This window comes from Lytechinus pictus, chromosome 9, assembly GCF_037042905.1.
Source record: "Lytechinus pictus isolate F3 Inbred chromosome 9, Lp3.0, whole genome shotgun sequence".
NCBI classification, from domain to species: Eukaryota; Metazoa; Echinodermata; class Echinoidea; order Temnopleuroida; family Toxopneustidae; genus Lytechinus; species Lytechinus pictus.
Genome location: NC_087253.1, coordinates 23,755,093 through 23,781,354, shown reverse-complemented (window position 1 = coordinate 23,781,354; position 26,262 = coordinate 23,755,093). Strand labels below are relative to the sequence as shown.

At 35.9% G+C, this 26,262-nt stretch overlaps 1 protein-coding gene across 1 annotated transcript in view; it reads left to right on the top strand.

Annotated features, from left to right (window-relative positions):
- Nucleotides 1–9,466: 9,466 nt before the first annotated feature.
- Nucleotides 9,467–26,262, top strand: part of LOC129268101 (uncharacterized) — a 34,526-nt gene continuing 17,730 nt past the window's right edge. Inside the window, exons 1-7 of the mRNA XM_054905686.2 lie at nucleotides 9,467–9,842; nucleotides 10,675–10,859; nucleotides 11,941–12,905; nucleotides 17,018–17,164; nucleotides 18,987–19,158; nucleotides 20,120–20,305; nucleotides 23,290–23,456. Coding sequence (XP_054761661.2) covers nucleotides 10,746–10,859; nucleotides 11,941–12,905; nucleotides 17,018–17,164; nucleotides 18,987–19,158; nucleotides 20,120–20,305; nucleotides 23,290–23,456 — 1,751 coding nt within the window. The 5' untranslated portion in view covers nucleotides 9,467–9,842; nucleotides 10,675–10,745. The remainder of the gene's footprint in view (nucleotides 9,843–10,674; nucleotides 10,860–11,940; nucleotides 12,906–17,017; nucleotides 17,165–18,986; nucleotides 19,159–20,119; nucleotides 20,306–23,289; nucleotides 23,457–26,262) is intronic.

Below are 26,262 nucleotides of genomic sequence, written 5' to 3'. Positions count from 1 at the left end.
GTAAACAGAAAGCCGTGTCGAACCCGCATGACCTAGGTCAAACACGGCATATCCGTATCCGTCTCTTCTACTTCCGTTAGTGATCCACGGGCCGTGTCGAACTCGCCATTTTTCAGTATGAACACGATCACAGTTGCCCTCTTCGCACCGTTCGATCTTGCTTGAGGATTCAACACTCCAGCCGAATCGTGCATGTGTAAACACGATGTGAATCGCCGATACAGTCAATTGAAAAAAAAAAACACTTCCTTGTGATATGAACCCTAATCGATATTGTGTCATCAAATACCGCCCTTGTCGACATATTGTCCCGAAGCTCTGCCCGGTGTAACCCTCCCAGAAAATCGTAGCCTTGGACCTATCGACTTTCTTTTACTCTGGTTATCTTATTCTTTATGCAAAATTGTGTAAATTGCCGCACACTTTGTTACACATGTAGACTAACGAAGTGATTTCCGTTCGACCCTCTTTAAACGATTTAATACAGTGATGCCACAGTCACAACAACGAAACCGACTCCAGACCGATCAAAGCTATTGCACTGTACAAACAATTAATATTGGGTAAAATTTTTACCACCACGAGGGTAATATTGTCTCCAACCAATTTGTGGCAGTATTTTACCCAACGCGGGAAGCATATTGTTCAGTATGGTTAGAAAATAAGAAGCAATTACTTTAGAATGGGCACAATTTTCATCACATTGGATAACTAAAAATGCCCAATGTTGGTTCGACACAAAATTACCCTCATGGAGCACTTTTACCCAATATTGCCCATAACATATCATCTCTCGGTTTGGAGCCGGTTTTGTAGATGTGACGGGGGCATGACATGGGTTAGCAGGTATGGCGGAAATGACCGTGGAATGACCAAATGTGAATAAGCTTAATAAGGTGCACAAGACGTCTTTATTACAACGTTTGGCGGTGAGAATAAGTGGAGGAACAGAAAGAAGAGAAGGGGAATGATATACAGTGCGTACCAGAAAAAAACGAAACCAAGAATTATTTATGATTTATCATAACTTACTCACATATACAATATAAAAAAGGGCTATCCTTGAAAATTCTCTTTCCTCTGATATATCTTCGAAGATTCCTTATCCATACAATCATGAGTGATGAAAACAATTTGATGTAGGGATACCTACACGAAGTTTGTCGGAGGTATTTAAGTTTCACTAGAAAAGTTTAATATCTGTTCTTTGATTTGATACCTTTAAATCAGAAAATGATCACTCATTAACGAGGTTAGATCTCTTTGAATAATGATTGCACTTCTATGATATCATTTAAAAGATTACCTACTTTAAGCTATCGCAGAGTTAACAAATCACTTTTCGTATGGCTGATCGTCGACAAGACGTAGTCAGGGGCGGCGGAACCGGGTGGGGGTGGGCAGGGGGGAAGTGTCTCCCTCCCTCCCCCCCCAAAAAAAAAAAAAAATGCCCGTACGAAAAATGGAAAATGCCCTTTATTCAAAAGGAAATGTGCCCTTTTTCAAAATAAAATACTCTTTTTTAATTAAAACATATTTACATAATAGGACCTGCATCTTAGGTTTGAAAATCACAAAATTCTTGGCTCACGCTTTGCGCTTGCATCAATTATTGTTTAGTAAAAGGTCATGTTCAAAGTTACAAAAATGCATAGAATGTCAAGTTTTCAGGTTAGAATATCACATATTTTATGGCTCGCGCTTCGCGCTCGAATCAATAATTGTTCAGTAAGATACTCGTCCTGTTCATACAAAAATGCTTAAATGTCCAGTTTTTAAGTTGGAATATCACACATTTTTGGCTCGTGTTTGCGCTTGCACAAATTATTGTTTATTAACATGATTAAGGTTGTAATTCTGTTTCTGGTTAAATGAATTGCCTAGAATGTCCAGTTTCAGGTTGGAATATCAGATTTTTCAGCTCGCGCTTCGCGCTCGCATTGTCCGATCGGTGAGATATGTAGCCCGTATCCTGGTCATGAGTCACTAAATGCACCTTTTCTGGTCTGTATATTAAACATTTCAGCTCACGCTTCGCGCTCGCAGAAATTGTTTATTTACATTCACATTCTTTTTCACTATTACAAAAACTGCTCGGAATCTTTACTTTTCATGTCTTATTACATGAAATTTTCACAAGTTTGAGCTCGTGATTCGCGCTCGCATCATCTTGCAAGGACGCCCTTTTAACCGTAATTAGGTCCATAATTGACCAAAAAGCGAGTTCTACAACTTCAGATTTAAAGAAAAAAATCCAAACCGCTCGCGAAAAATAAAACCTAAGTATATATATATATATATATTATCATTGTTCAATACTCACCTACACCCGACAAAGGAAAGTTAATTGGTGGTGTCGAGAATCTGTTTATCTGACGGTCAATCGGATCGGGGTCGCCCTAGCCACTAACCCGTCTCTGTGATCTAGTGGTTGAGGCACTGGCATTCAAAGCTGGGGGCTCGGGTTCGATTCCCGGCAGAGGCATTTTTTCGGCATCACCAATTTTTCCCAAGGGTAGATAGCTCTGGGGAACCTTGATTTGAAGCTACGCCTACCATTGTTCTCTTCATTCATTTCTTTCACAACATATTTAAATACAAAGAGTTGCCAAAGCTGTTGTACATGTATAATGTCTCACATTTATATATATATATATATATATATATATATATATATATATATATATATATACACTGTAAAAAAATAAAGTGCTAATTTAGCACTTACAGTGCTTGAATAGTGACTGCACTTCGAGTGCTAATTGTCTAGTTCAAATTCAAACTAGAAAGTCCGCACTCGTAGTGCAGTCACTATCCAAGCACTGTAAGGGTTGAATTAGCACTTCATTCTTTACAGTGTTTCACCAATCAGAAATCACTTCAAAAAAAACTTTGTTCAACTTTATTACTACAAAACACACAACTTCTTCACACTGATGATAATCTCCGTTTGCACCAAAATGCCCTTTTTGGCATTTGAGTGCCATTTTTGGCTTTGCCCCCCCCCCCTCCCCCAACGAAAATACGTTCCGCCACACCTGGACATAGTCTTGAAATAAAACCTAAGCTAAGTTCGAAATTACATTTCCCCCCCCCCCTCCCTTCATTGCCCTTCATGTAAAGTAAGAAATTAAAATCGAGACAGAACTACAATGTAGAATACCTAGCCATATACAGAGCAATCACTACAAAACATGCAGCGGTCTGCAATCCACATTGCCACGTATATCCCACTGGGGCGTTCCCAATATTAAGTATCTACATGACTTGGGGGCACGTATGTATTTTGATGGCGGGAAAATGCATAAATAACATGTATTTTTCATTTTTTTTTTTCATTCGATCCCAGGGTAAATGAGACAAGAAGCGTCCTCAATCGGGGTAACCTTGATTTGCTTGGGCCCTGTCTCACAAACTGCGGCTGACAAAGAGTCACCATTGATCGATCACTCTCACTTATGGCAATCCAACAATGTCATATATATATACACCCACCCCCCACACGCACACCACACCCACCCTCACGCACACACACACACACCATATATATATATATATTGGGTGGGTGGATGTGTGCGTGTGTGTGTGTATATATATATATATATATATATATATATATATATATATATATATATATATATATATACATATATATGAAATTTATACGTTGTCCCTTTTGATACAAAGAAGAGCATTCTCTGGGTGATTCACAAAGATCTAAATGTGTACTTGAAGTCGCACTTCAATGTCCAGTTTGCGGTATATAAGGCATCGCCGTTATCATTGGTTAAATCATATTACAAAACGCGCGCTATACTGCCTATTAATCAATAGGATTGCGCGTTACACACATGCGCGAGTAGGAATGTATGACTGTAAGTCACACTTAAAACTTTGTGACCCCCCCCCCCCCCCATGATGCATATATAGTTTTTTTAATGTGTACACTTCGATTTAGAAAATACTTTAAACGGATGTATGCAATCGAGATGTTGAGTTGCTGTTTTTTCCACATAGTTGTGATTGATCGAATCAATCGTAACTCTTTCTAAGATGGGGCCCTGTTGGGTGCTTCATGAAGCTGTTCGTTAGTTAAGAGCGACTTTAAGAACCGTTACGACTGGTAATCCTTTTTACGCACTTGATAATCTTCAATGAACATGTAGTGGTGATTATCATTTACCAGAAGAAAGGATCACCAGTCGTCCTTAAAGTCGCTCTTAACTTACGAACAGCTTCATGAAACGAACCCCCGTTTTATTTCAGTTGGGCTGTCGAATCCCCATGTGTTCATGGAAATAGAATATAAAAAAGGTACCCCTTGGCAATGTTGGGAGAGCTGAGAGAGTCACCAGAAATCTCAAACCCAGATTTTGAAGTCATATTTCCAGTGGCTATCGACGGGATGATAGCAGGTGAAGATGTCAAAGTAACGTCTAAATCAAAGCAAGGAAAAAATGAGAATAAGGGTAATTATTTGACTATCCGTTGCTTGGATTTATTTTTCTCTGAACGATTTTGGGGTGTGTTTTTTTCCATTTTAATGTGGATACTTCTTCTCTGACAGTAAATGTATTTAATTTTTTGGAACTTCGATTCGATGGAAGATGATTTCTATGATTATTCAACATCATGATAATGAAGTTAGCAAGGAGTGATAAGGATATAAAGATATCATTATTGGCATTACATATACGTCGACCAAGATGCTCGTTTTTGATATGCAGGGTAAAAAAGCGATTATCTGTACGTACCTCAAGGGTGTACAATGTGACCAACTTTTTTTATTTCATTGTTAGGATACAAATCAAACAAATATGAATATATAGCTATATACATATGAAAATATGGTTTCAGACAAATATAGCTATCATGAAAGGAGATCATTAAGTCACGAATAAATATTAGTCTTGCAGCACACAGTGTTAACATTGTCTAAACCTTGAAAACAGATTTTAACTGAAAAAATAGAGGGAACAACTTTGATCTAATAATGTCAAGATCAAATCAAAACGTTTTATTTTTTTGAATATTCTCATATAAATACACGGGAGATCCCTATTTGCAAATGCAAAATGTGTTTTTAAGAGAAAATTATATCTAAAAATGATAGATAGTAAAATGATATCTCATCTGTACACACAGGCACGCTTCTGTCTCTCTGTCTGCCCCCCCCCCTCTCTCTCTCTTTCACTATATCCCTGGTTTCTCCTTCCTTCCCCCCTTCCCTTCCCTATTTTCACTTTCTTTCAATAATGCTTCTTTTCTGAAATATGCAACATAACGACAAATCCCACTCTTTCACTGGCGTACAGAAAAAAATCAGGACCAAGAAAAATCGAGAGAAGAGGAAAGAAAAGAAAAGAGAAAGATCAAAATATTATATTATTTTGTTAATATTATGTCAAAATCTGTCACATTTTTTAAATAAATATTGAAATCATTGCTCGCTCGCTTGAATTTTTTTTATATAAAATTTAAGCGAAACGCCATAGCTAGCCCCCTTCAAAATTGTTGGCTCATTACGCCACTGCTCTCGCTCATCTTCTCCGTGTATGTTTCATTTCAAACATATCATTTTTTTTACGTTGACATTGTCAGTCTTAGGGTGCGTTTATCCGCCACTTTTTTACCCTAGAATCATGATCTGAATCATGATTCAAATCACGATTCTGCAGAATCACGATTGCGTTTAGTCGAAATTGAATATAATCATGATTAGAATCACAAACATGAAACACGAAAAAAGGGGCGTTTGGAAAGACGTTTCTGCAGAATCACGTACGAAAATGTTCGAATAAACGATATCGTGATTACAATCATGATTCTATGACCTCACTGTTGTGTCGGGCTATTTTCGGTTTGACTCTTGCCAAGCTCAAGGCGCTCTATATGTTCATTGTATGTACATGATTATGTACTACGCATGCATTTTTTGTCATGTTCAAGTTCTGTGTTGGTCATCGCATCGTCCACTACTTTTCATTTTTTGGTCATGTCTTCAACTTCAAGTTCTAGTAAATGAATTATCTGGACAGACAATGATCTCAGTTGTTGTTGAGTATACAGTATCAATATTAAATTGGATCTACGCTGAAATTCACTTCCGAACACCATTTTGGATAAACTAACAAAATGAATAGAAGCATATAGAAGTAAACAAAATGAGGTATAGACTGAATTCTGGAAGCAAAAGATTTTTCGAGAGCCGAAACAGGTGCGAAAAACTTCCTCTGTCAAACTGCGCACTAGTGATGCGCACTGGATTGGCCCGAATCTGAGGAGAAACGGCATTGGAATGAAGGTCGTCTAAACGCTGATTCTGTGATATTGTGATTCATGTTTGTGTTTTGAATCATGATTCAAATCATGATTCAAATCATGATTCTGGCTTGAGGTCGCATAAACGCAGCCTTACAGCAAGGATCAAACCCGTCAGTCAGTTTACTGCTTGTAGGAACACACCTCACTTCTCTAACCGAGGCTTTTAGAATGTTTATTTTTCTGTTTGAAGACAAATTGCATTAATTCATCTCCATCAACTACTTTGACGAGGAAGAACAAAACGGGGAAAGAAGACAAACTTCCGTTAAAGCCCCGCCTTTACAACGGTCGCAATCTGCGCCTTGCATGGTTATTGCGCCGCTGAGGAGACGAAGGAAGTAATCGGTACACGCCCCCAGCGATGAGGCGTATCAAATAAGCAGTCTATCATTGTTAGGGGCGCTCTGGCTGCGAGTTCAATTGCAAAATTGTGACCCGAGACGCCCAACAGTTGAAGTAGAAAATCGATAAACTGCAAGAGGAGACTGTAAGGGAGAGATGGGAAAAAAGTTGGTTTGACAAACTGATTTCTTGGAGGAAACGTTATATTCTCCTTATTGTTGCAGTCACCGTGGTCACTCCTTTTCCATTCCGTTTGTTTATGCATATACGCACACATTTTGTTTGTGTTGTAAAATTGATTTTTTTTTTTCTTCATACCGACTGAAAGCGAAAATCTGACAATATATTTTAAATAATAATAATAAAAGCTGGATTTATAAAGCGCTTTTTGCCCGAGGATACAAAGCGCTGTCACTATTACCCCGGCTTTAGCTCGAGCTACCATCACCGGTGCTCAGTGCATGCAAGGAATTACTCCTGCCGGGTACCCATTCACCTTACCTGGGTCGAGTGCAGCACAGTGTGGATAAATTTCTTGCTGAGGGAAAACACGCCATGGCTGGGATTCGAACCCACGACCCTCTGTTTCAAAGGCGAGAGTACGAACCACTAGACCACGATGCACCCACAAATAGTTAGCGAGGTATTTTGGCAAACTAAAATACTTCATTTCCTGCGCAACTATGACTACTCATTCATGTTGTAGTTTTTTTTCTTTTTTTAAGAGAAGCAAGAGATGGATGGTTAAAAATATACTCATGATAAAATACTTCAGAATATGGCGCATCTTTACTGGACAAGGCTCGAAAGGTTAGATGACCCCTTTTGTTCTGTCGATTTGTCAACCACCACATGTGGTTGATAAACCTTGCTAGGTGTAAAAGATCAGACTTTTCTTCAACTCGTTAAACGGCTCGTCATCATGGCCCTGGGAAGCGGGGGTGAAGCACCCCCCCCAAAAAAAAAAAAATTCCTGGGGTGCTGCGTGTATTATTTTCTATAGGCTGCAACCGCAGGAATTCTGGAAGATGTGTAAAAGTCATAAAGATGTAACCAAAATGCCCTCTTTTTTTTTCATTTTTTACTTTTCAATTTTCTCAAGACGAATTTGATCTCCATTTGGTGGTGAAAACCCCCTTTTTTTTTTTGCTTTTTCAAAATTTACATCAGCACCCCCATAAAAAAAACAAATCGTTCCCAGGACCCTGCTCGTCGTTTGAATTTGTGTGACTTTCAGTGTATATATATATTTTTATTGATTTGAATTTTTTCTACCTTCTATCATGCTACTACCTACGTCTGTATATACACCCACTCCCTATATAGAGCTGTTCATCTCGTTATGATCAAAATGATAAGTTAAGAACATGTACCCCATTAAGGCGATTTCCCAAGCACGGTTATTTCAATATCTTGACCAAAATTTATAAGCCTTTGTAACTATAGTTCCGCGGGCTCATTTTAAACACACTTGTTAAAATGTTCCTTCCCTTGTCAGATGTCCTTTTACTTTAATTGGATTAACGTGAGTTATATATCCCTATACAGCAAAAGGACGACCATGAGGAGAACGAAGGAAAATGCTCAATACAGGATGCGCACAATTGGGTATGCAATATAAATGTTCAATATGCATTTATTCACTTCACTTATATTAATGATGCGAAGGGCAACATCTTCATACGCATACAATGTATTATTCCAAAGGATGTTTGAAGTTCTTGCAAAGTGTATAATAATACAGGGGCCGCGGAAGCGGGGGCTGTGGTGCTTCAGCCCCCACCCCCTCACACACACACACACACATTTTTTTCAAAAACTTGTACAAAAACCCCCAAAATGACCATATGATTGTGATTTTTTGCATGATCAGCCCCCCCCCCCCCCCCCATTTGTAAAACGTTCCGCGTCCCCTGTAATAAGGCTAACTCAAGCCCACCTGGTTAGGAAAGCATTTGATAAAACAGATATAGACCCTGGTTGTCATTGATAATTGTTATAAGCTACTTAAATCCTTGCATCTGATTGGCTCAGAACCAATCAGTCTATTGATTATACTATTTCTTCGTGAAACACTTCCCATTACAAAAAATGTGATGAATCAATCGATTTGTACTAAACTTATTGCTGTGATTATTGTACAGCCAATAGAATTCGGCAGACCCGGAAAAAGGGTCATTACCTTCATTTACGAGAAGCGTATTGACGGCATTCTATTTGGTCCATCATTATTCGTGTATTTTCAAATTTTATGGGGGGCTCCCGAATCTTTCCTCATCCCTTAGATCCTCCCTTGTTCGGAGAGCATTCTCAGATGGCGTTGAAAAGGTGGGTCAAACTGGTTAGAAGGCAGGAATTTGGGAAAGAAAATAGAGACAGAGAGAGCAGAGCGAGTTAGCACAACGAGCAATAAATGCTCGGGATGACTTCTGGCGTTCGGGCTTTAGTATTTTCATGTATCAGAATATTTAGTGTAAAATCTCTCCTAGGGGGTAATTCCCAAACAATCAAAATATGTTTCAAGTTGTTTCGCGACATCATCAGCCCTCCTCCTCGAAAGGAGCATCATCGATCGCCGTGAACGAGATCGATGGGCTCCATTGAAAACGGTTTCTTTAAACAGCGTCTCGGGAGTGTCCAGCCTTTCTTCCCGATGAATCGCCCTTTTATTCCCTCTAATGATTACCATTATTACACGAATCCTTTATTCTGCATTAATGGCAGAAAGAGATTCCTCCTTGGGGCAGATTAAGACAACCCCTTGAGTGTATTTATAGGAAATTTTCGTAAACACCCCCTGACAAAATCCCTTAAGCACTAAACAAGAACACGTATTTAGAAGATCATGCATAATGGATATGCAGGACCGTTATGTTTGCCCATGTACTCAAGAAAACAACATGTGCAACGCGGGCGAGATTATTGATGAATTTATTATTAGAAACCATTCAATATCATTAAGTTCATCTGATTGACAACATTCTTTGGTTCTTCCATATAAAGAGAGTGCCCGTCAATCTATGTTGCATGCATTGCTTCGAAGTGTGTTGCGCATTATTGGAATACATCATCTTTTGAAACAAAAAAAATCTTGTGCGTTGGACAACATGTGTTACTCGGGAATAGCGTATAGTCTCAAAGTTTCGATGAACCAATAGTGGTATTTGACATTTCAGGTAAGTTATTTGCCTTTAGAATTGCGTATCGATTAATATTCAAAAGTGAAATCTATAAATAAATTAGCTCGTTAATTAAACCATTCTTATAATAGTGATATAGGATTGTAATGTGTATTTTCTAAGTTAATTAGTAGTTTGTAGCATTTATTGGATTGTTCTGAATGTTTTTAATGAAATATATGGCATTCCGTCATGTCTATTTGTTTGTTTTTCACAAATGACTGATAAGTTATTCTAGGTTGAATAAGCAAGGTTTAAAAAATAAATCCTTAGTCTGATCCATATATTTGCTTGGGTTGGAAGTCCAATGAACGTGCATGCATGCCAATTGCATAATGAGCCTGGTTTCAAATATACTTCTACAATTTAAGAAACAAGAAATTTTCATCTCACTGACTTCATGATGATTCTGTAAGGGTTTTTTTTTTTCCATAGTAATATCCAGCTTATCTCCATTTTTCTAATTATTTCTTGTTGTTTACATGATCACCAATTAGATATATTTTATCGAATCCCTAGTGAGCATCACTATAGTAACCAACAGACAGGAAGTTAGTTAACCAACCGAATACACTGCCTGTCCGAATTCCCACAGGCTTTTAAAAAACCTACAACCATTGGTCAACTCAGGAAATAAATATGAACCCACAGCCAAGACAGTTCTGGGCGTTAATTAACTGGTATGACTTCACTGCCTTCTGATTTGTGATTACTGAGATTTTTCTTTGGAGGTAGCGGTAGGATATCATGATATTTATCTAGAATTAAACTCACTGTTCTTTTTTTAATATAATACTCATCACGTCTCTTTTCAACCATCTGTGTATAGTCCTACATGGATGGCTCCCATATCTAATACCTAGTGGCAGCGTGAATGGTGACCTGATCTTGGAGCGCAGCATGACCTCTAAAGCAGGCAATCTTCTTGTGAGTGTGGTAGGAGAAGGGAAGCCGGTCTATATGTGGAAGAGAAAGTGCAATAAACAAGATGCTTCTCCTGGACTTCAATCGAAGGTGAGTGTTAAAAAACCCTTCATATTTCGATGAAGATTTGGCGTAAATCCGTCAAAAAAAATATTTTTTTAATATCTTAATTATGTGACGTCACTTGAGGTCCCACATTGTGTCAAGTAACATAGCTTTCGGAAAATTACATTTTTTTTACACCTGCTATTAATCATCATGCAGTACCTCATCCACAAGGAAATCAAGAATAAAAGTGGGGGAAAGGTGATTAGTTTTCCACAGGGGGGGCAAAATCGGCCGCCAAAAAAATTGACAAGCAAAAAAAAAAAAAAAAAAAAAAGGTCTTCAATCAAAAATAAAGGTTATTGTACCAGAAAAAGAATTGACAAGCAAAAAAAAAAAAAAAAAATGTCTTCAAGCTCGTCAGGGGGGGGGGCAATAAAGGTCTTCAAGCTCGTCAGGGGGGGGGGGCATCATAAAAGGTCTTTCAAGCTCGTCAGGGGGGCAGTGATATGTATTTTGTATGGGTTGTGGCTCGTCAGGGGGGGCAGAGTGCCCCCCCTGCCCCCCCCCCCCGTAGGTACGCTAGTGTCTCTTAGTGAAATTAGCCTCAAACTCTCTAAAAGAATGGAGTCGCATGCCACAGAACATGGCGTGTCATTAACTCTATCTATTCATATCCAATGTTTCAGGTACTATGGATACCATGGTTACTGTGATATTCGAATTCCGGAATATTTGAGGAATATGGGATCGAAGCATAGTCGAATGTATTGTTTAAAATACCTCTCGGCATGATAACATCGTGTGTGTATATAATGTATATATTCAATGGTAAACTGTTCTGTTTTTATGATCGAGAACTGATAACACAGTTTGGTCAAAGTAATTAAAGCAAATGATCACAGGATATAAATTTTGATAACAAAATCGCTATAATAGTACCCAGAGGAGATTCCTAAAAGGTCTCCTTCCCATAGACATGATAATGGCCTATTGATTGTTTGTCTTTTGACAGCAAACATTTCTCCTTTTTAAGTTCAGTGTCTACAGTTATTCATAATTGAATTAGTAGGTTGTTACAAGTCATTTAAAATTTTATGGTAGTTTAATTATGGTATTTTAACAGAACTCGGGAAGCTTTGAAAGGAGTGAGAGACGACAAATCTGTAAAAACAGAGATGGGCGGAAAGAAAACCGGAGAAACCGCTTTGTTTCAACTATCACGGAACTTAAAGGAAGACAAGAAGCAAGAGGGATGCTGTACGAAAAGATCGAACAAAAACTTGAGACGGATCATGCCGATCCGGAATATGCCGTCAAACGTGCCGATTACGACTGCCAAAGGAATCTTGCCACAATTCCTGACACCAATTCAGAGCGATCCATAACACCTTTGAGTGATACTGTGGTGTCAGACGGAACACTTATAACCGAGCTTAGCCATATCAATGATAGTTTCAGTTACTGTGATATAGTTGGCCAGGCTGCTCAACCACTTAGTTCCGAGTCTCACCGCAGTATTGGAAAACACTCACGAAACATTGCGCTAAGAAATGCAGCTGTGAATAGTGGTTCACACCTGAAACATGGTTTAGACAAAAGGGACACAAGTGCGGATTTTCACCGCGAATCAATATCAGAATGCCTTTCCCAGCCCGCAAGCATTACGAAGAGAACAAACGTAGGAGATGAAAAATCAGCAAGGGTTCCCGGATCAGATCCTTTTGCAGACCATGACTCCGTTGGCGAATGTAGTAGCAGTACCTCTTCTGTAGCCGATGAGGTAACGCATCGGCAACAAGAAGTGCCTACTTTGATGAAGCGCGTGGAGGACAGTAGCGGGAACAAGAAGGCAAATGTCAATGGGCATCGAACGCAGCGGCCGGCATCAGCCAGGGCGTCCCTCGAGCACCACTACCGGCATCGGAAGAATAAGATTCTTGATGAGATGAGAGTTCATCTCCATAAGAGGGTAAGGGCAAGGAGAGATAAATCAATCGTTGGTGACGATATCTTCCAGCGACAGATGAAGAGCGGCTTCTGGACCTCCGAGGTCCTTTATCATCAATGGGGAAACAATATCCTGACAATGTAAGTTCGATTTTAATTCAATTTATCGACCCCATTCTACCCTCTTTCCGCTCTTTTCTTCTGTCCTTCATTCCATCTTCTTGCTCTTCTCCATCCCTCTCTTCTCCTCTGCCTTTTTCATTTCACCCCTTCTTCCCATGCCTGTAGGCTAGTGTCCTACAGATCGTGACAAAGTAAATTAGTTTTCAAATAAATTTAGCTTCCCCGTTCTGTCCTATATCAATGTTTTCTTCCTTTCTATTTCTTTTTTTTTCGTTTCTTTTCGTTTCTGTCTTTTTTCTTTCTTTCTTTTCCTCCTATTCCCTTTTTTGTTATTCCTCACCTTTTCCCTTCCTCTTCCTCCAACCAAATTTTCCCTCCTTGGTCCCCCTCTGTCCTTTCCTTTCTCTATCCCTCTTCCTTTTATCAATATTAATCACCCTAGCTCTATTCAGGCTAGCGAGAATCAGCTGGCGCAAAACGCAACAAGCAAGCGAGTAATTTACTCAGCATTTGTTTCGAATAATTTGATTTTATACATGTATTCAGTGTGAAACAACAACAACTTAACAAGATAGTGCTACTCTAAATCATCTATATCAGGTATCAACAAACAACAATTTGCAGGATTATATATTTTGTTTCCATCCCTAAATGTATATGTGCCCATAGTTTACTGACTCCTGTTTCATGATTTGAAAGAGAACTTGTCAAATAGTCTAAAATTTACAGGGTATCGCTAACTGTTCCATCACTCGTATGAAGATGAGTGAGAGCTTAGGGGCCGTACCCCTCGCCCCCTCCCCTAAATAGGCATAGAAAGAGGAGAACAAGGAAGAGGATGGGAAAAAGGTTTAAACATGTCATTTTTAACGCGTATTTCTATATCCTTTGAGGGAGGACACTATGATATTATGACGTTATATGCATAAGGTCTGGACTTTAGAAGTTACCTAAGAATTACATCTATTTGTTAGATTCCCTGTATAAAGATTATGAAAAAAACTTATTAAGGCAATTGTTGAATTTGATCTGTTGATGTTACGATATTGAATACCGAACAAATAACAAAGGAAATTCGTGTTAGATTATTTATGCATTTTAATTGTTTATACAGAATAAACAAAACAAAATGATACAACAAAATACTGAGTTATATTACATATATTGATATGTTAATTAGTAGTTTAAATACTGGTTATGAGGAGAAAAAAATGTCATCCTCCCAAAGTCAAGCTGTTCTCACATTGTTATATAAAAAGGGTAATAAAGCTTTATTAGAAAATTGGAGACCAATATCACTCCTTAACATCGATTATAAAATAGCTGCAGGTGCATTGGCAAAAAGAATGAAACAAATTATTCCGCATATTATTTCGGATGATCAATCGGGATTTAGGAAACATAGGTCGGCATTAGAGAATGTGCGACTTGTACAAGACGTTATTGACTATTGTAAAATGAATAATCAATCAGGTGTTATCATGTACATAGATTTTCAAAAAGCGTTTGATAACGTTAGACACGATTTTCTGTTCACTACTTTACGTAAGATGCAATTTAAAGAGTCATTTATTAATTGGATACAAACGTTTTACACAAATGCAAATGGTAATGTCTTGAACAATGGTTGGTTGTCACAAAAATTTTATTTTAATCGAGGTGTAAGGCAGGGATGCCCGTTGTCGGCTCTATTGTTCTTGGTAATTTCTGAAATATTAGCTCAAAAAATTAAACAAAATCCATTGATTACAGGTATAGCTGTACCAACTAAAGAAATATCTCTAGTCCAGTACGCCGACGATACTATAGTATTCGCCAATGGAACAAATTCTGTACAAAATATAATGACTGAGATTAATAGATTTGGAAATATAGCAGGGCCGAAAGTCAATTGGTCTAAATCTAAAATAATGAAGTTAGATGAAAATATAGAGTTAAATGACCTAGAATGCACGGTCGATCCAGTAAAATGTCTTGGAATATATGTTGGTAAAAACCATGTTGATGTAGAAAAAAGAAATTGGGAAGGGAGACTTGGAAAAGTCGAAAATATACTTAATTTATGGAAAATGAGAAATCTGACTTACTTTGGAAAAATATCTGTCATTAAAATTTTAATTGCATCACAATTTGTTTATGTTGCTTCGGCAGTTCCTGTGCCCGATTATATTTCAAAGGCATTAAATAAAAAATTATATACATTTTTATGGAATTCCAAAAAAAATAAAGTTAAGAGAAATGTATGTTTAAACAAAGAAATTAATGGTGGGTTAAACATGGTTACAAAATGAAACACTAAATTTTAAAAAATGGAGGAAGTCCGGTGTATTGATGGTAAATCATGTTATAAAAGAAGGTAAATGGAAAAACCTCAATACGGTATTTGATGATTTTGAAAACAGAAAATTATTATACAATTTTGAACTACAAAAGTTGAAGAAAGCATTTCCCAACACCTGGCTGGAAAAAAGATCAAATGCACAACAAAAGGAAATAACGATTATACCTAATCTTATTGAAATCTCAAATGGTGATTTAATTGATGTAAATATCTTGAAAGCTAGGCATTATTATCATTATTATTTAGAACATAACAAAACAGAAGCATCTTTCTTTATGTTTTGGCAAAATTATTTGGGACTTCAGATAGAAATTAATTGGGACAAAGTCCTGTATTTTAAACTTAGACAAATAAAAGATAACAAAGTTAGAGAATTTAATTTTAAGCTCCTGCATAAAATACTTCCGTCCCAATTAAATTTATTTAAATGGAGTTTAAAAAATGATGATAAATGTAATCTTTGTTTACTTAAGGGAACAATTATGCATATGTTGATAAAATGTGAGAATATAAAACCTCTATGGAAAATGGTAGAAGACACAATTCTTTCTGTTTCTAAAGTACAGGTCTGTGTTAATGAAAATATAGTAATTTTAGGTTGGAATATACAAGAACCGAAATACTGGTTAATTAATATCATTTTGAATTTTACTCAATACACCATTTACAGAAATTATATTGAAACGAGTATGAAAAAAGGTTATTACTTTGTTAATGTAAATAGATTATGGATGAATTTGAAAATGAAACTGAAATGGTATTTAAGTTAAAAATATGTTACCAAAAATAAGAATACAAAAGAAATTGACAAATTGATGGAACTCATTTATTGATTGATTAATTTGATTACTGTATATACTTTGTGATTTGTAAATTGTATTATAGAGATGTAAATAAAGTCCCTCGAAAGAGGTTTAAAGAGAAAAAAAAATATTACATATATTGAAGAATCAAGTCTGGTTAACCCATAAATTTCTATTTCAGTATTAACTCAAAATAATATCCAGGTTGGCTGGCGAAGATTCCTTAAATTTAAGTTCACAATGCTTGCGATGATGAAATTGATGTTGAAACAAGGTGAATGATGAGAGTCACTGTAACAAGTTAGAATGTCGGTGAAGACGAAGTTGATGATGATAAACAGTCGATTTCAGCAATCCATGGGTTGACAAATGTTCTGTAGATTGTTGATGATCTCGATGAGAATTGAAAATTATTCTCTCAAAATAACTGCAAGCAGTTCATTGATGGTGTGCAAATAATTCCGCAGAAGATAATTGTTGGATTCCAGTTGGAAGTAAAATATGCTCTGACATAAAGTGTGGTGTGAAAACTCTGAGTTCTGATCTGATATGATGATGTCCTTGAGGAAACTTCCACTATTCTGGAAGCTTCTAGGATTGTCTTTAAAAAGAACATTCGCCTTCTTTTTAGAGCAACCCTAAATTTAGAAGACACTTAAATGACATCAGTGAAATTAACAATGTAAACAACAAAGCTAATCCTGTTGTCCTTTTCCACTACTGCTAGCAGGCCCTATTGTCTGCCATTGTACATTTTCGACATGCCAGTCAGTACTCTGCCTCATGCCTAAATACCGATTCTTAACTAAGACATTCTGGAATGTAGAATAACTAAATGGATGAATATACATGTGATTTATCTTACTATTCTTCTTATAATTATAACGATTGTACGAAATCGTGTGAAATTGCAGTATTTGCTTTTAAATAAACTTCGTATTATTTTTCGACATATTTTTGCTATTGTTTAATACCTTCTGTTTCAGGCGGACAACGTGGAAGGAGAACACATCCCAAGAGTTTGTTCGGTCCGACCCTGAAGAACACCAACCGCCGATTCGACTACGGTCTCGACGTCAGGCCATCTCTGTTGACAGAGACAAACGATCACCGTTGTCTATGAACACGATGACGTAAGTGATGCAATCTCCTGCATTTTTTTAGGGGGCGGGGCACGTTCTTAAAAGTTTGGTTTAGGTCTACGTTGTCAAATGTAAACACGGTTGACGATTTCCTCCCAGAACATCTGACAAGCAACAACTATAGAAGGTTGATATTCTCTTATTGCATAAGTTTATTTTCCCAAAGGAATAAGAAGTGGATCAGCAAAGCTTGTCAAAGCTCTAGTTTCTTAACGGTTCTTCAATATTCGCCTAGGGATATAGGGTCCCCATAGAACATAATTATTTTTTTCATGAAGCTTTTCCACTATGCATGTTATATTCTTACATTGTAAGGTATAACAAATATATCATTTTCCTTTGTCACAATCTAAATGTCCAATGTTATCAATTGACGTAGTACTGACAATTATCTTGACATTGGCGTTCATGTTCACTGAAATGGCACTTTAAGTGTCAATGCACGAATAATACAAATAGCGCCATCTATTAAAAAAAAATGTTGGAATGATAATTCCTCTACCTGTCTGCCCTAAATGTAAAATTATCTTCTGTCCCATTTATAATGCATCTAGCAGCATAGAAGATTTTCCTTGACACCAAGTTGAAAAAAATCGGGGTGAAGATAAACAGATCAATTTGCCCCCCTCCCCCCTCTAACAATTTTGACAACTTGAAAAAAGTCATAAAATGCAATGCAAATAAATATATTTTTAAAGCATTGGAAAGCACTATGATGCCATTTAAAAGGGCGTAAATATGTAATGTAATGTAATATTTTCCGCATGCTTCGTGTGCAAAATTATGCTACGTAATTAGGCGCTGGAATTTGTTTGACATTCTTTTCAATTTTGCCCCCCCCCTACCCAAATAAAATGTATCGGTGCCCAGGCCTAGGTTCATGGAAAATTGTTCTTGTTATCCCGATATTTCTATATAAAGCGATAAAAAAAAGTAATGTATAAACTTGTATTCGATGTCTACGACGGCCACCAGGTTTATCGGAAAAAGGGAAATTTTCATTGTATATTTGTGTTTTTTTTTTTTTTTTTTTTTTTTTGGGGGGGGGGGGCTTGATTGTTGTAATTTGTCAATTGTGTAGCAGAGTAGGCAGTTTGAAAGTCAACATTCCATTATCGAAATGCATTGTGTGCAGATTGCGTATGAAATCCCTTGTAGTATACAGGTCTTGAGATGACACAGGCTAATTTTTAATACAGTGATATACACGTTGATGTATTCTGCTATTTATGTATCACACCCTCTTATATGCTCTGTATGAATACATTCAAGGTTAAAGTGATTGGTTAACATTGGTTTGACTTTTAAAAAATCTGAGCTAGAAGGTCACACTTGTCACCTGTGTCTGTGATATGTTACAAAAATGAAGCCCAGAAAAAATTGCGTTCGAAAATAATTATTTAGTGCTTCAAAAATTGAAATATAAAGTGACCGAAAACACCATCATAATTTCATCTTATACACTTATGTGTACTATTTAGGCGTCTATAAGACGCCTATTTACAAAATCAGGGTTTGCCTTGTAGTTTAAGCTTTTCATTCTCAATAATGGTTGTTTTCAGGGTTTATTAGTTCTAATACATGCACTTGTACACATGTTTCATCTTGGTTTGAGAATTTTTTAAATCGGCTGCTCACAAAGTTAAACAATACCTTTAACTTTGTATAGACTTTGTATAGCAATAGAACAAAGGATTGATTGATGATGATATTTCTTACTTTCAGCCGTTACATGACAGCCCCATCCACTAAAAAAATCCACCAAAATATATATATATTATTCTTTCAGTTTATTTTTTTGCTTTCTCCGAAGGTTTATGGCTCCGATGGATGAAGAGGAGCAGTCAAGAAATGTACACACACTGGACTCTAGGCGGCGCTCTTCAAATCTCCCGGTTTACAATAAGGAGCGTAGTTACTCCGTTGATCAAGGAATGCCGATTAGATTAGATCTTCAGGAAGATGCGGAGACTAGGAAAAGAAGGGTAAGGTCGGGAGATGGGATAAATTAAACTCTAACAAAGAAATAATAAATTACAGATGGAATGTTTGAACAATCTTGATTAAAGCGACTTGGTTAAATCCTTGTCAGGTAAACAAAAATAGTAGTATTATGGTAACTATAATTTATGTATTAATTTATCAAATCAAATAAAAGAAAAAAAGTTGCAGATAGCTACCTTGGAAGATAAATGTTGTCGTCCTACATGTTGACATAAAAATAGTGGGGGCGGTTCATGTCAGCGAGAAAGAAGGATAAGACTAAAGTGAAATGTTATTTCAAACTTTATTTTATTTCAAATGCCAGGGTTTATCTATCTAATTCGTATTCATAGCCAACATGCTACAGGAAATTGTCATTTTAATACTTGTTGTGTATGTACGTTATGAGAAGACTGTCGACTGTTTTTCAAGCTACGTTGTTGGTTCGACATTAATCAACACAAGTGAACAATGATCTCATCAAAATTTCTTACAAATATCAACAAAAAAATATGCTCATGAAAATGTATGTTCAATCGTCTCACTACATTCAATTTAAAATCTCCTCAATGTATTATTGATTTGGTTTTTTTTAACTTCCCGCCCTACTTTCTATATCATTGATTACCACTTATGCATAAATCTGACTAAGGCACACAAAGATTGCAGGTAAATGGATTGTATATCACAAGAGCAATGTAGATAAATGATCCCATTTGGAAGTTCTGACCATTCGGCAACCTTGGCGGTGACACGACATATGCTCCGGCGATATTTGCTCCGACGACATTTGCTCCGGTCTTAATATGTCAGACGGCATAAAGGTTAGAGTCTGGGAGGTAAGGTTTCATGTTTGGTATGATTATCGTGAAACTTTTCCATCGGAGCAATTGTCATGGAACCACCTTGGCTTTTCGCAAGCAGAAATACATCGATAGTTTTATTCGCTGTTATTTCCAATAGTTGAAGGCGCTCTTCAAAGACACAATCATCAAAGTCTGTCGCATCACGACGGTAATGCTGCATATGATTGAGGCATCCAAGGCGAGTACGTACTCGGGCCTCATGGCATCACTGCACTTCTCAAAAGCTGACGGTTCCGATGATCCAAAGAATTTCAACAAAGACCACTATTCCCGGAAATATGCAGTAAGTTGGAATCTTGAAAATCATTGACCGCCTCTCGTGCGCCACTCACCTGTCGCCCATCCCCTCTCCGATGTGGTTTTCTTGTGTCATTGTTTGTTTTATCCTTTTAGTTTTGGAGGGGAGGGTCTGTGTAATATGCATTACTCAACACCTTGAATAGAGTGGGGCTAATGAACTAATAAATCGACAGATTTCAACTGCATCGAAATATCTCGGGGGTTATAAGAATTATAAAGCAAAGAATAACACTAGAATTACAACGATTAGTCGGGCATCCACATTTTTGTGTTTTTATTCAAATAGGGAGCTTGGGTTATAAGACCTTGAATATATACCTTGTGTAACACCTGATTGGTTCATATTACACGACATTTAATGACTTTTTGCCACCCAAACTTATTGAATAAGTGACCCCCCCCCTCCCCCCCCCCCCCTCCATCATTTCCTGGAACACTTTGCCGGCGTACGTACATGCTGAATGCCACTTAGTCCTTTATTTTATTTTATTTTGTTTCCAATAACTGCAGTCATGACCCTTCAAATCTTACTCATACCTCATTATTATTTGCTTGTCATTAGTTTATTATAGCTCATGAATATTTTCCATGGTTTTATCTGTGGGCATCCACTTGTTTTCATTTACTTCTTTTACTTGATTCGGAGACATTTTGAGTACCCTTTGAAGCTTGTTTTTGCATTGCAAGTACTCACACATAGAGCTTGTGAATGACAAGTGTCACCGACCTTGGCCAGTACGTTTGTATTTGTCATGTAGAGTATTTAAGCAACGTACTTAGAGTTGTAAATTTTTCATTGAAGAACTCAATTGCAAAAGGGATTGATCAATTTTTAATCATTTTTTTTTTTGTCTCAATGTATTGACTTTTAGTATAAGTAGCTCCAAAGAAAGTTGAATTTCACACTAAAAAGTGAACAAAAATGACAAAGAAAAATCATTTTTTTATTCAAAAGGGATTGGATCCATTTCAGTTTGCTTGCTATTGGGTTGGATCCACATTGGTAGTTTTTTTTCGAAGAAAAAAATATTAAAAAATTTGATGACAGGAATATTTATTTTATACCCAATTTTATGTTCACACGGCACTTTTAGAGTACATCATGACAATTTAGTTTCTCATAAGAATGTTGCAATATGGGTGAATAAAAAACGTGATTTTTCTATGAATGGTCCAAAGTAGATCTAACCCCTTTTGCAACCAAACTCTTCAATTATCAAACCCTTGTGTCTGTAATAAACGGACTCAAACCACACTAGTCCAATCCTATCAGTAGTTTGAAAGATAATCAAGAAAATTACTTTCGGTAAATGGTAGGTTTCTTGTACATGAGGGTGTTTTTATGTAAAATTTATATTTTGGTTAATGCCATGATTTGCATTACCTCAACAAAGTCATAACAGTCCTACTACATTTAGTAATATAGTATCACACGAACAAACCTATTTATTTATTTATTTATTTGTTTATTTATCTTTTTTTTAATTTATTTATTTATTTATCTATTTATTCATTTATTCATTTATTGGTATATGCATGCACATTATTGGCCAGCAGCTCATGCCAAAGGGGTGACTTACCAACTCATGAATTACAGCATAATTACTTAAGAATAAACAATAAAAAACATAAATACCTTATTGCTTCAAAACAGTACTATAATTCGACCCCATCAAAGACATTAATGAAGGCCTGGGAAATTCGAATTAAAAAAACGCAGCGTCCGTAATTGTTAAAATCTGGTGTGATAACTACCAAATGATTACCATGTTTACTAAGATAAGGGGCCTTTAAAATATCATCGAATTGATGCAAGTCAACTTGGCAAAATAACGTATATCGGCATGTCAACATAATTGTTTTTATGTCGACTTGACAAGATAACGTATCTCACCGTGTCGACATAATTAGTCAACATGGTAAAATAAAATATCTCGTCAAGCCGTTATATCGATGGAACTTTAAAGGCCCCGTAGTAGGAACTGATTAAAGTTCAGACTAATGTCACTTCGGGGGCGTGGCAGGAAGAGTTACAATCGAAACCAACCAATCAGATGCGCGAGTTTCTTAAAGAAAAATAACCCCAAAGTTATCGAGAAATAATTATCCTAACTTGAATGGAAATCTGAAAGTATTACTTCGAATAGCGGCAATAGCCACAAGGCAAAATGGCAAAAGTAATGAAGTGACGATCCGGACTATTCAAATCTGGAGGCGCACAAATTAACATTGCTTTTAATTTTATTGGAGATCAATGCACATAACAACGATGCTTGATGAATCACTTGTTTTTCTGATTCGTCATTAGTAGACAATAAAGCAATTTGAATTTTACAGTCCTCTTTCCAACTAATGCGTTCTCTAAGATTATGGGAATTATCGTATTTCATATCAATTGTACTTGGGAAAGACATAAGAAAGATTGTTTTATTTAGTATTCAACCGAATATACAACAAAAGAATGCAATTTTGTGGTTGTTATTATTCATCTTTCACTACAACTGAAGTAAAAGCATGAAAATGTACTGTGACAAAAGATCGTATATGTCTTAAGGCAATTTAATAAATGAAAAAAGGCACCTACTACTTTAGTCAAAACAATCTATACAACCACAATCTATAATATAATGATTTGTATGAAGAAATAATGATAAGAGAAAGTAAAAGGTGAAAAATGTAGGTTAAAGTTTGAAAAAATAAGGCCAGCACGACTCAGATATGACATAATTTCAAAATTTACAACATTTTGTAGGGGTTTTTTTTATTTTATTTTATTTTGCTTATTTATTTTTATTCATTTACTTATTGATTTATTTATTTAAATAGTTATTTATTTATTCATTTATCTATCTAATTATGTATTCATGTATTTATCTATTTATTTATTCATTTATTTATTTATCAATTATCTGCTTACCTAATAACTTATTTATTTATTTATTATTTATTTATTTATTCATTCATCAGGAACTCCACGTACCTCGTTGGGCGAAACAAATCGCAGCAAAGGAACCCTGGGAGCGAACGCCGGAAGAGATTATACGACTTTACGGAGTGATGCGGAACATGCGCAGTTTCGAGAAGTTTACCCGACGGATGCGTATGGAAATATGCCGGGCAGCAAGATACAACGAGTATGTCATTTAATGTTTTGTTTTATTTAATAATAAGCTATTCAAAATAGTCATAGTAATAATAATGATAATAATGATAATAGAAATCGGAAATGGAGCGGGTGTAGAATTATTAGCTTTTTGGCATGTTTTGATTGTCCTATAAACCTCATTGTTTTGTTTTAAGGATGTTTTTATTGTATTCTCTCAAATCAAAATACACATTCCATAAACAAGTTTTTCATATTATTTGAAATACGATTATAAATTATACAATAAATCCATATCTCATATAATTATACAAATTATACATTAAACTTCAAAGATACTGGAAATCAATACTGATGCGTTTCAACAATTACAAAATGAAATATTAACAAGATGTATCAAAATTAATGACAAGAGAGAAAAAAAAACAAAGATAAAAAAAAATTAATTTAATTTTGTTTTTACTAAGATACACAGGAAGCTGCTGGCATATGACGTCACAAATCAAATGATTAAAATTCTGATAACTGTTAAGTTCTTTTATGGATTTTCCTCAAACCTTCAGCAATATTTTCATTATTTTTTTCTATTATTTTTACAATGAACTTTTTTTAAGCCTTGGTATTGGCCGTGCCTTGGGTTACCAGGCCTTGCCCTTGGCTTTATCCTCGATGGTTACTGCCCTGAATACAACAATTCTCCAAAAGCCACCATAATCATTTGTTTCTCCTTAATTTATTCTGGTAATCAAAATACAACAGATTGCTCTGTCACGGACAATTGATCGCACGGATTTTCCCCCAGCAAAATGCTTACATCCTATTTCATTTTAGCAAATGTAAGAAAATAAGGTAGGCCTACTTGTATTTCTATGTTTGTAAAGGGGGAGGGCTTCGTTGTAAAGCAGTTTTATAACTGAATCGAACTACCCTCCACCTTATTTTATCATTTGTTATAAATAAAGCATGAATAAATAAATAATAAATGAATAATTTCTAAAATCCTGATTGATTATGACGGCTATATAGATCGAACGTAAGATATAAAAGTTAATGAGATAAAATTCATATCACACCAGGTAGGCATAATCAACAAGATCACCTTTTATTTTATCTATAAATCATTTCAGGTGGTTACACCCTGTATTCTACAAAATATAAATTTACAAATAAACATCAAATAAATGTGTTACTTGCTATTCCGAAGGGATAACATCCTTCTACTCTGCACCAGTCCATACGCAAATCGGCAGGATCAATCCAAGTCGTTTCGTGACCTTTTGACTAAAACTGCATGAATCCGAGACAGCTCGTAGCATCAAATGGTCAATGCAAAGTTGAATAACAAGCTGTTTCTTAATTGAAAACACTCTGACGGATATGGATATGTCGTTATTGTTAAGAATTGCTTCAACAAAATAATAATGACGCCGAGCTGAAGATAAAAGTTTCAACTTTCTCATCGCATCTTACATACTGTTTTACTCACAGAAATATATATATTCGTTTTAGTAAGTGTAAATGTCATTTTTGAATATAATAAAACACATTTTCACTGACTTTTTCTTCTTTTGATTACGTTAGAAAATGTAAGCCCATAGACTTACTCCGATGATGACTTAGCGCTGACTCAGAATCTTTATATAATCTTAATAAATAGAATACAATTCACAAAACAAAATACTTAAAATTTCATCAAAATCTCATAATAAATAATGAAGTTATTAAATTTCAAACTTTAGCAATATTTCGTGAAAACATCGTCATAAATATTTATAAGGTGGGCTGATGATGCCACAACATAAGTTGCAATAATGCATATCTAACACACTAAATTGATGATGCCACAAAATAAGTTGCAGTAATGCATATATAACGCACTAAATTAGTTGTAAATCCATTTTTTGGGGGGGGGAGGGGGTCTCGGAGGAAAAAAATGGAATAGAACTAATTTCATATAATAGCATAAAAAAATTATCTGAGAAATAAAAGGGCCCATGCGATAAATAAGCTATCAATGATTTAACTGGCAATCTAACCAAATGGTGAACAATATCAAGCTATCATTCCGTTTTATAATCATGCGAATAAATAGAGAACAGCAAGCTAAATAACATCAAAATTTAAAATACTTCATTGATCAAATAAAATTTGTTTTGATCCACTCTTAAGTCAAACATCACTCAAAACTGCTTTGGCCATGAATATCAATAGGAAGATGTGCACTTCTTTATCATTCTGTTAACTGAGTATGAGCATGATTAGAGTACAAAATATTACTAAAATTGATAACTCTACGGATTTTTCATAAATATCATTCCATCTTAGTCTCCGGTAAAGATAAAGGAAAACAGGTAAAAGTAACCAAGGGAGATTTGTAGGTAATTGGAAAATTATTTATTTCCGTTAATTTCGGTTACCTCATCAACTCGAGTAGGATTGTAGGGAAAAAAAACATAAAATTAACTTGACGTTCCTACATGTCCTAAATTTATAATTGAAATGAAAATGAATAGAAAATTTGTCATCAAATTATAATTTAAAAGTGCCGATGAAATGTTTGGGTGTTTGTGTTATTACCCAATTATTATTTTTTTACCCAATTTGGACAGATTTTAACCAATAGTTGTGGGGACAGTATGTTGCCCAGGGTTGGTTAAAAGTTGGGCATTTTTTGCCAGACTATTTTAAGAGTGTAAAGATTTTGGTAATGGATCGCATGTTAGTCTGGTAGTGATATAAATTTGGCACACACACACACATTACCTGCATGTGATGCATTTATATGATACGGAATTAATTTCTTGTTTTCTTCACAGAATAGTCGTGTTTTCTCATTT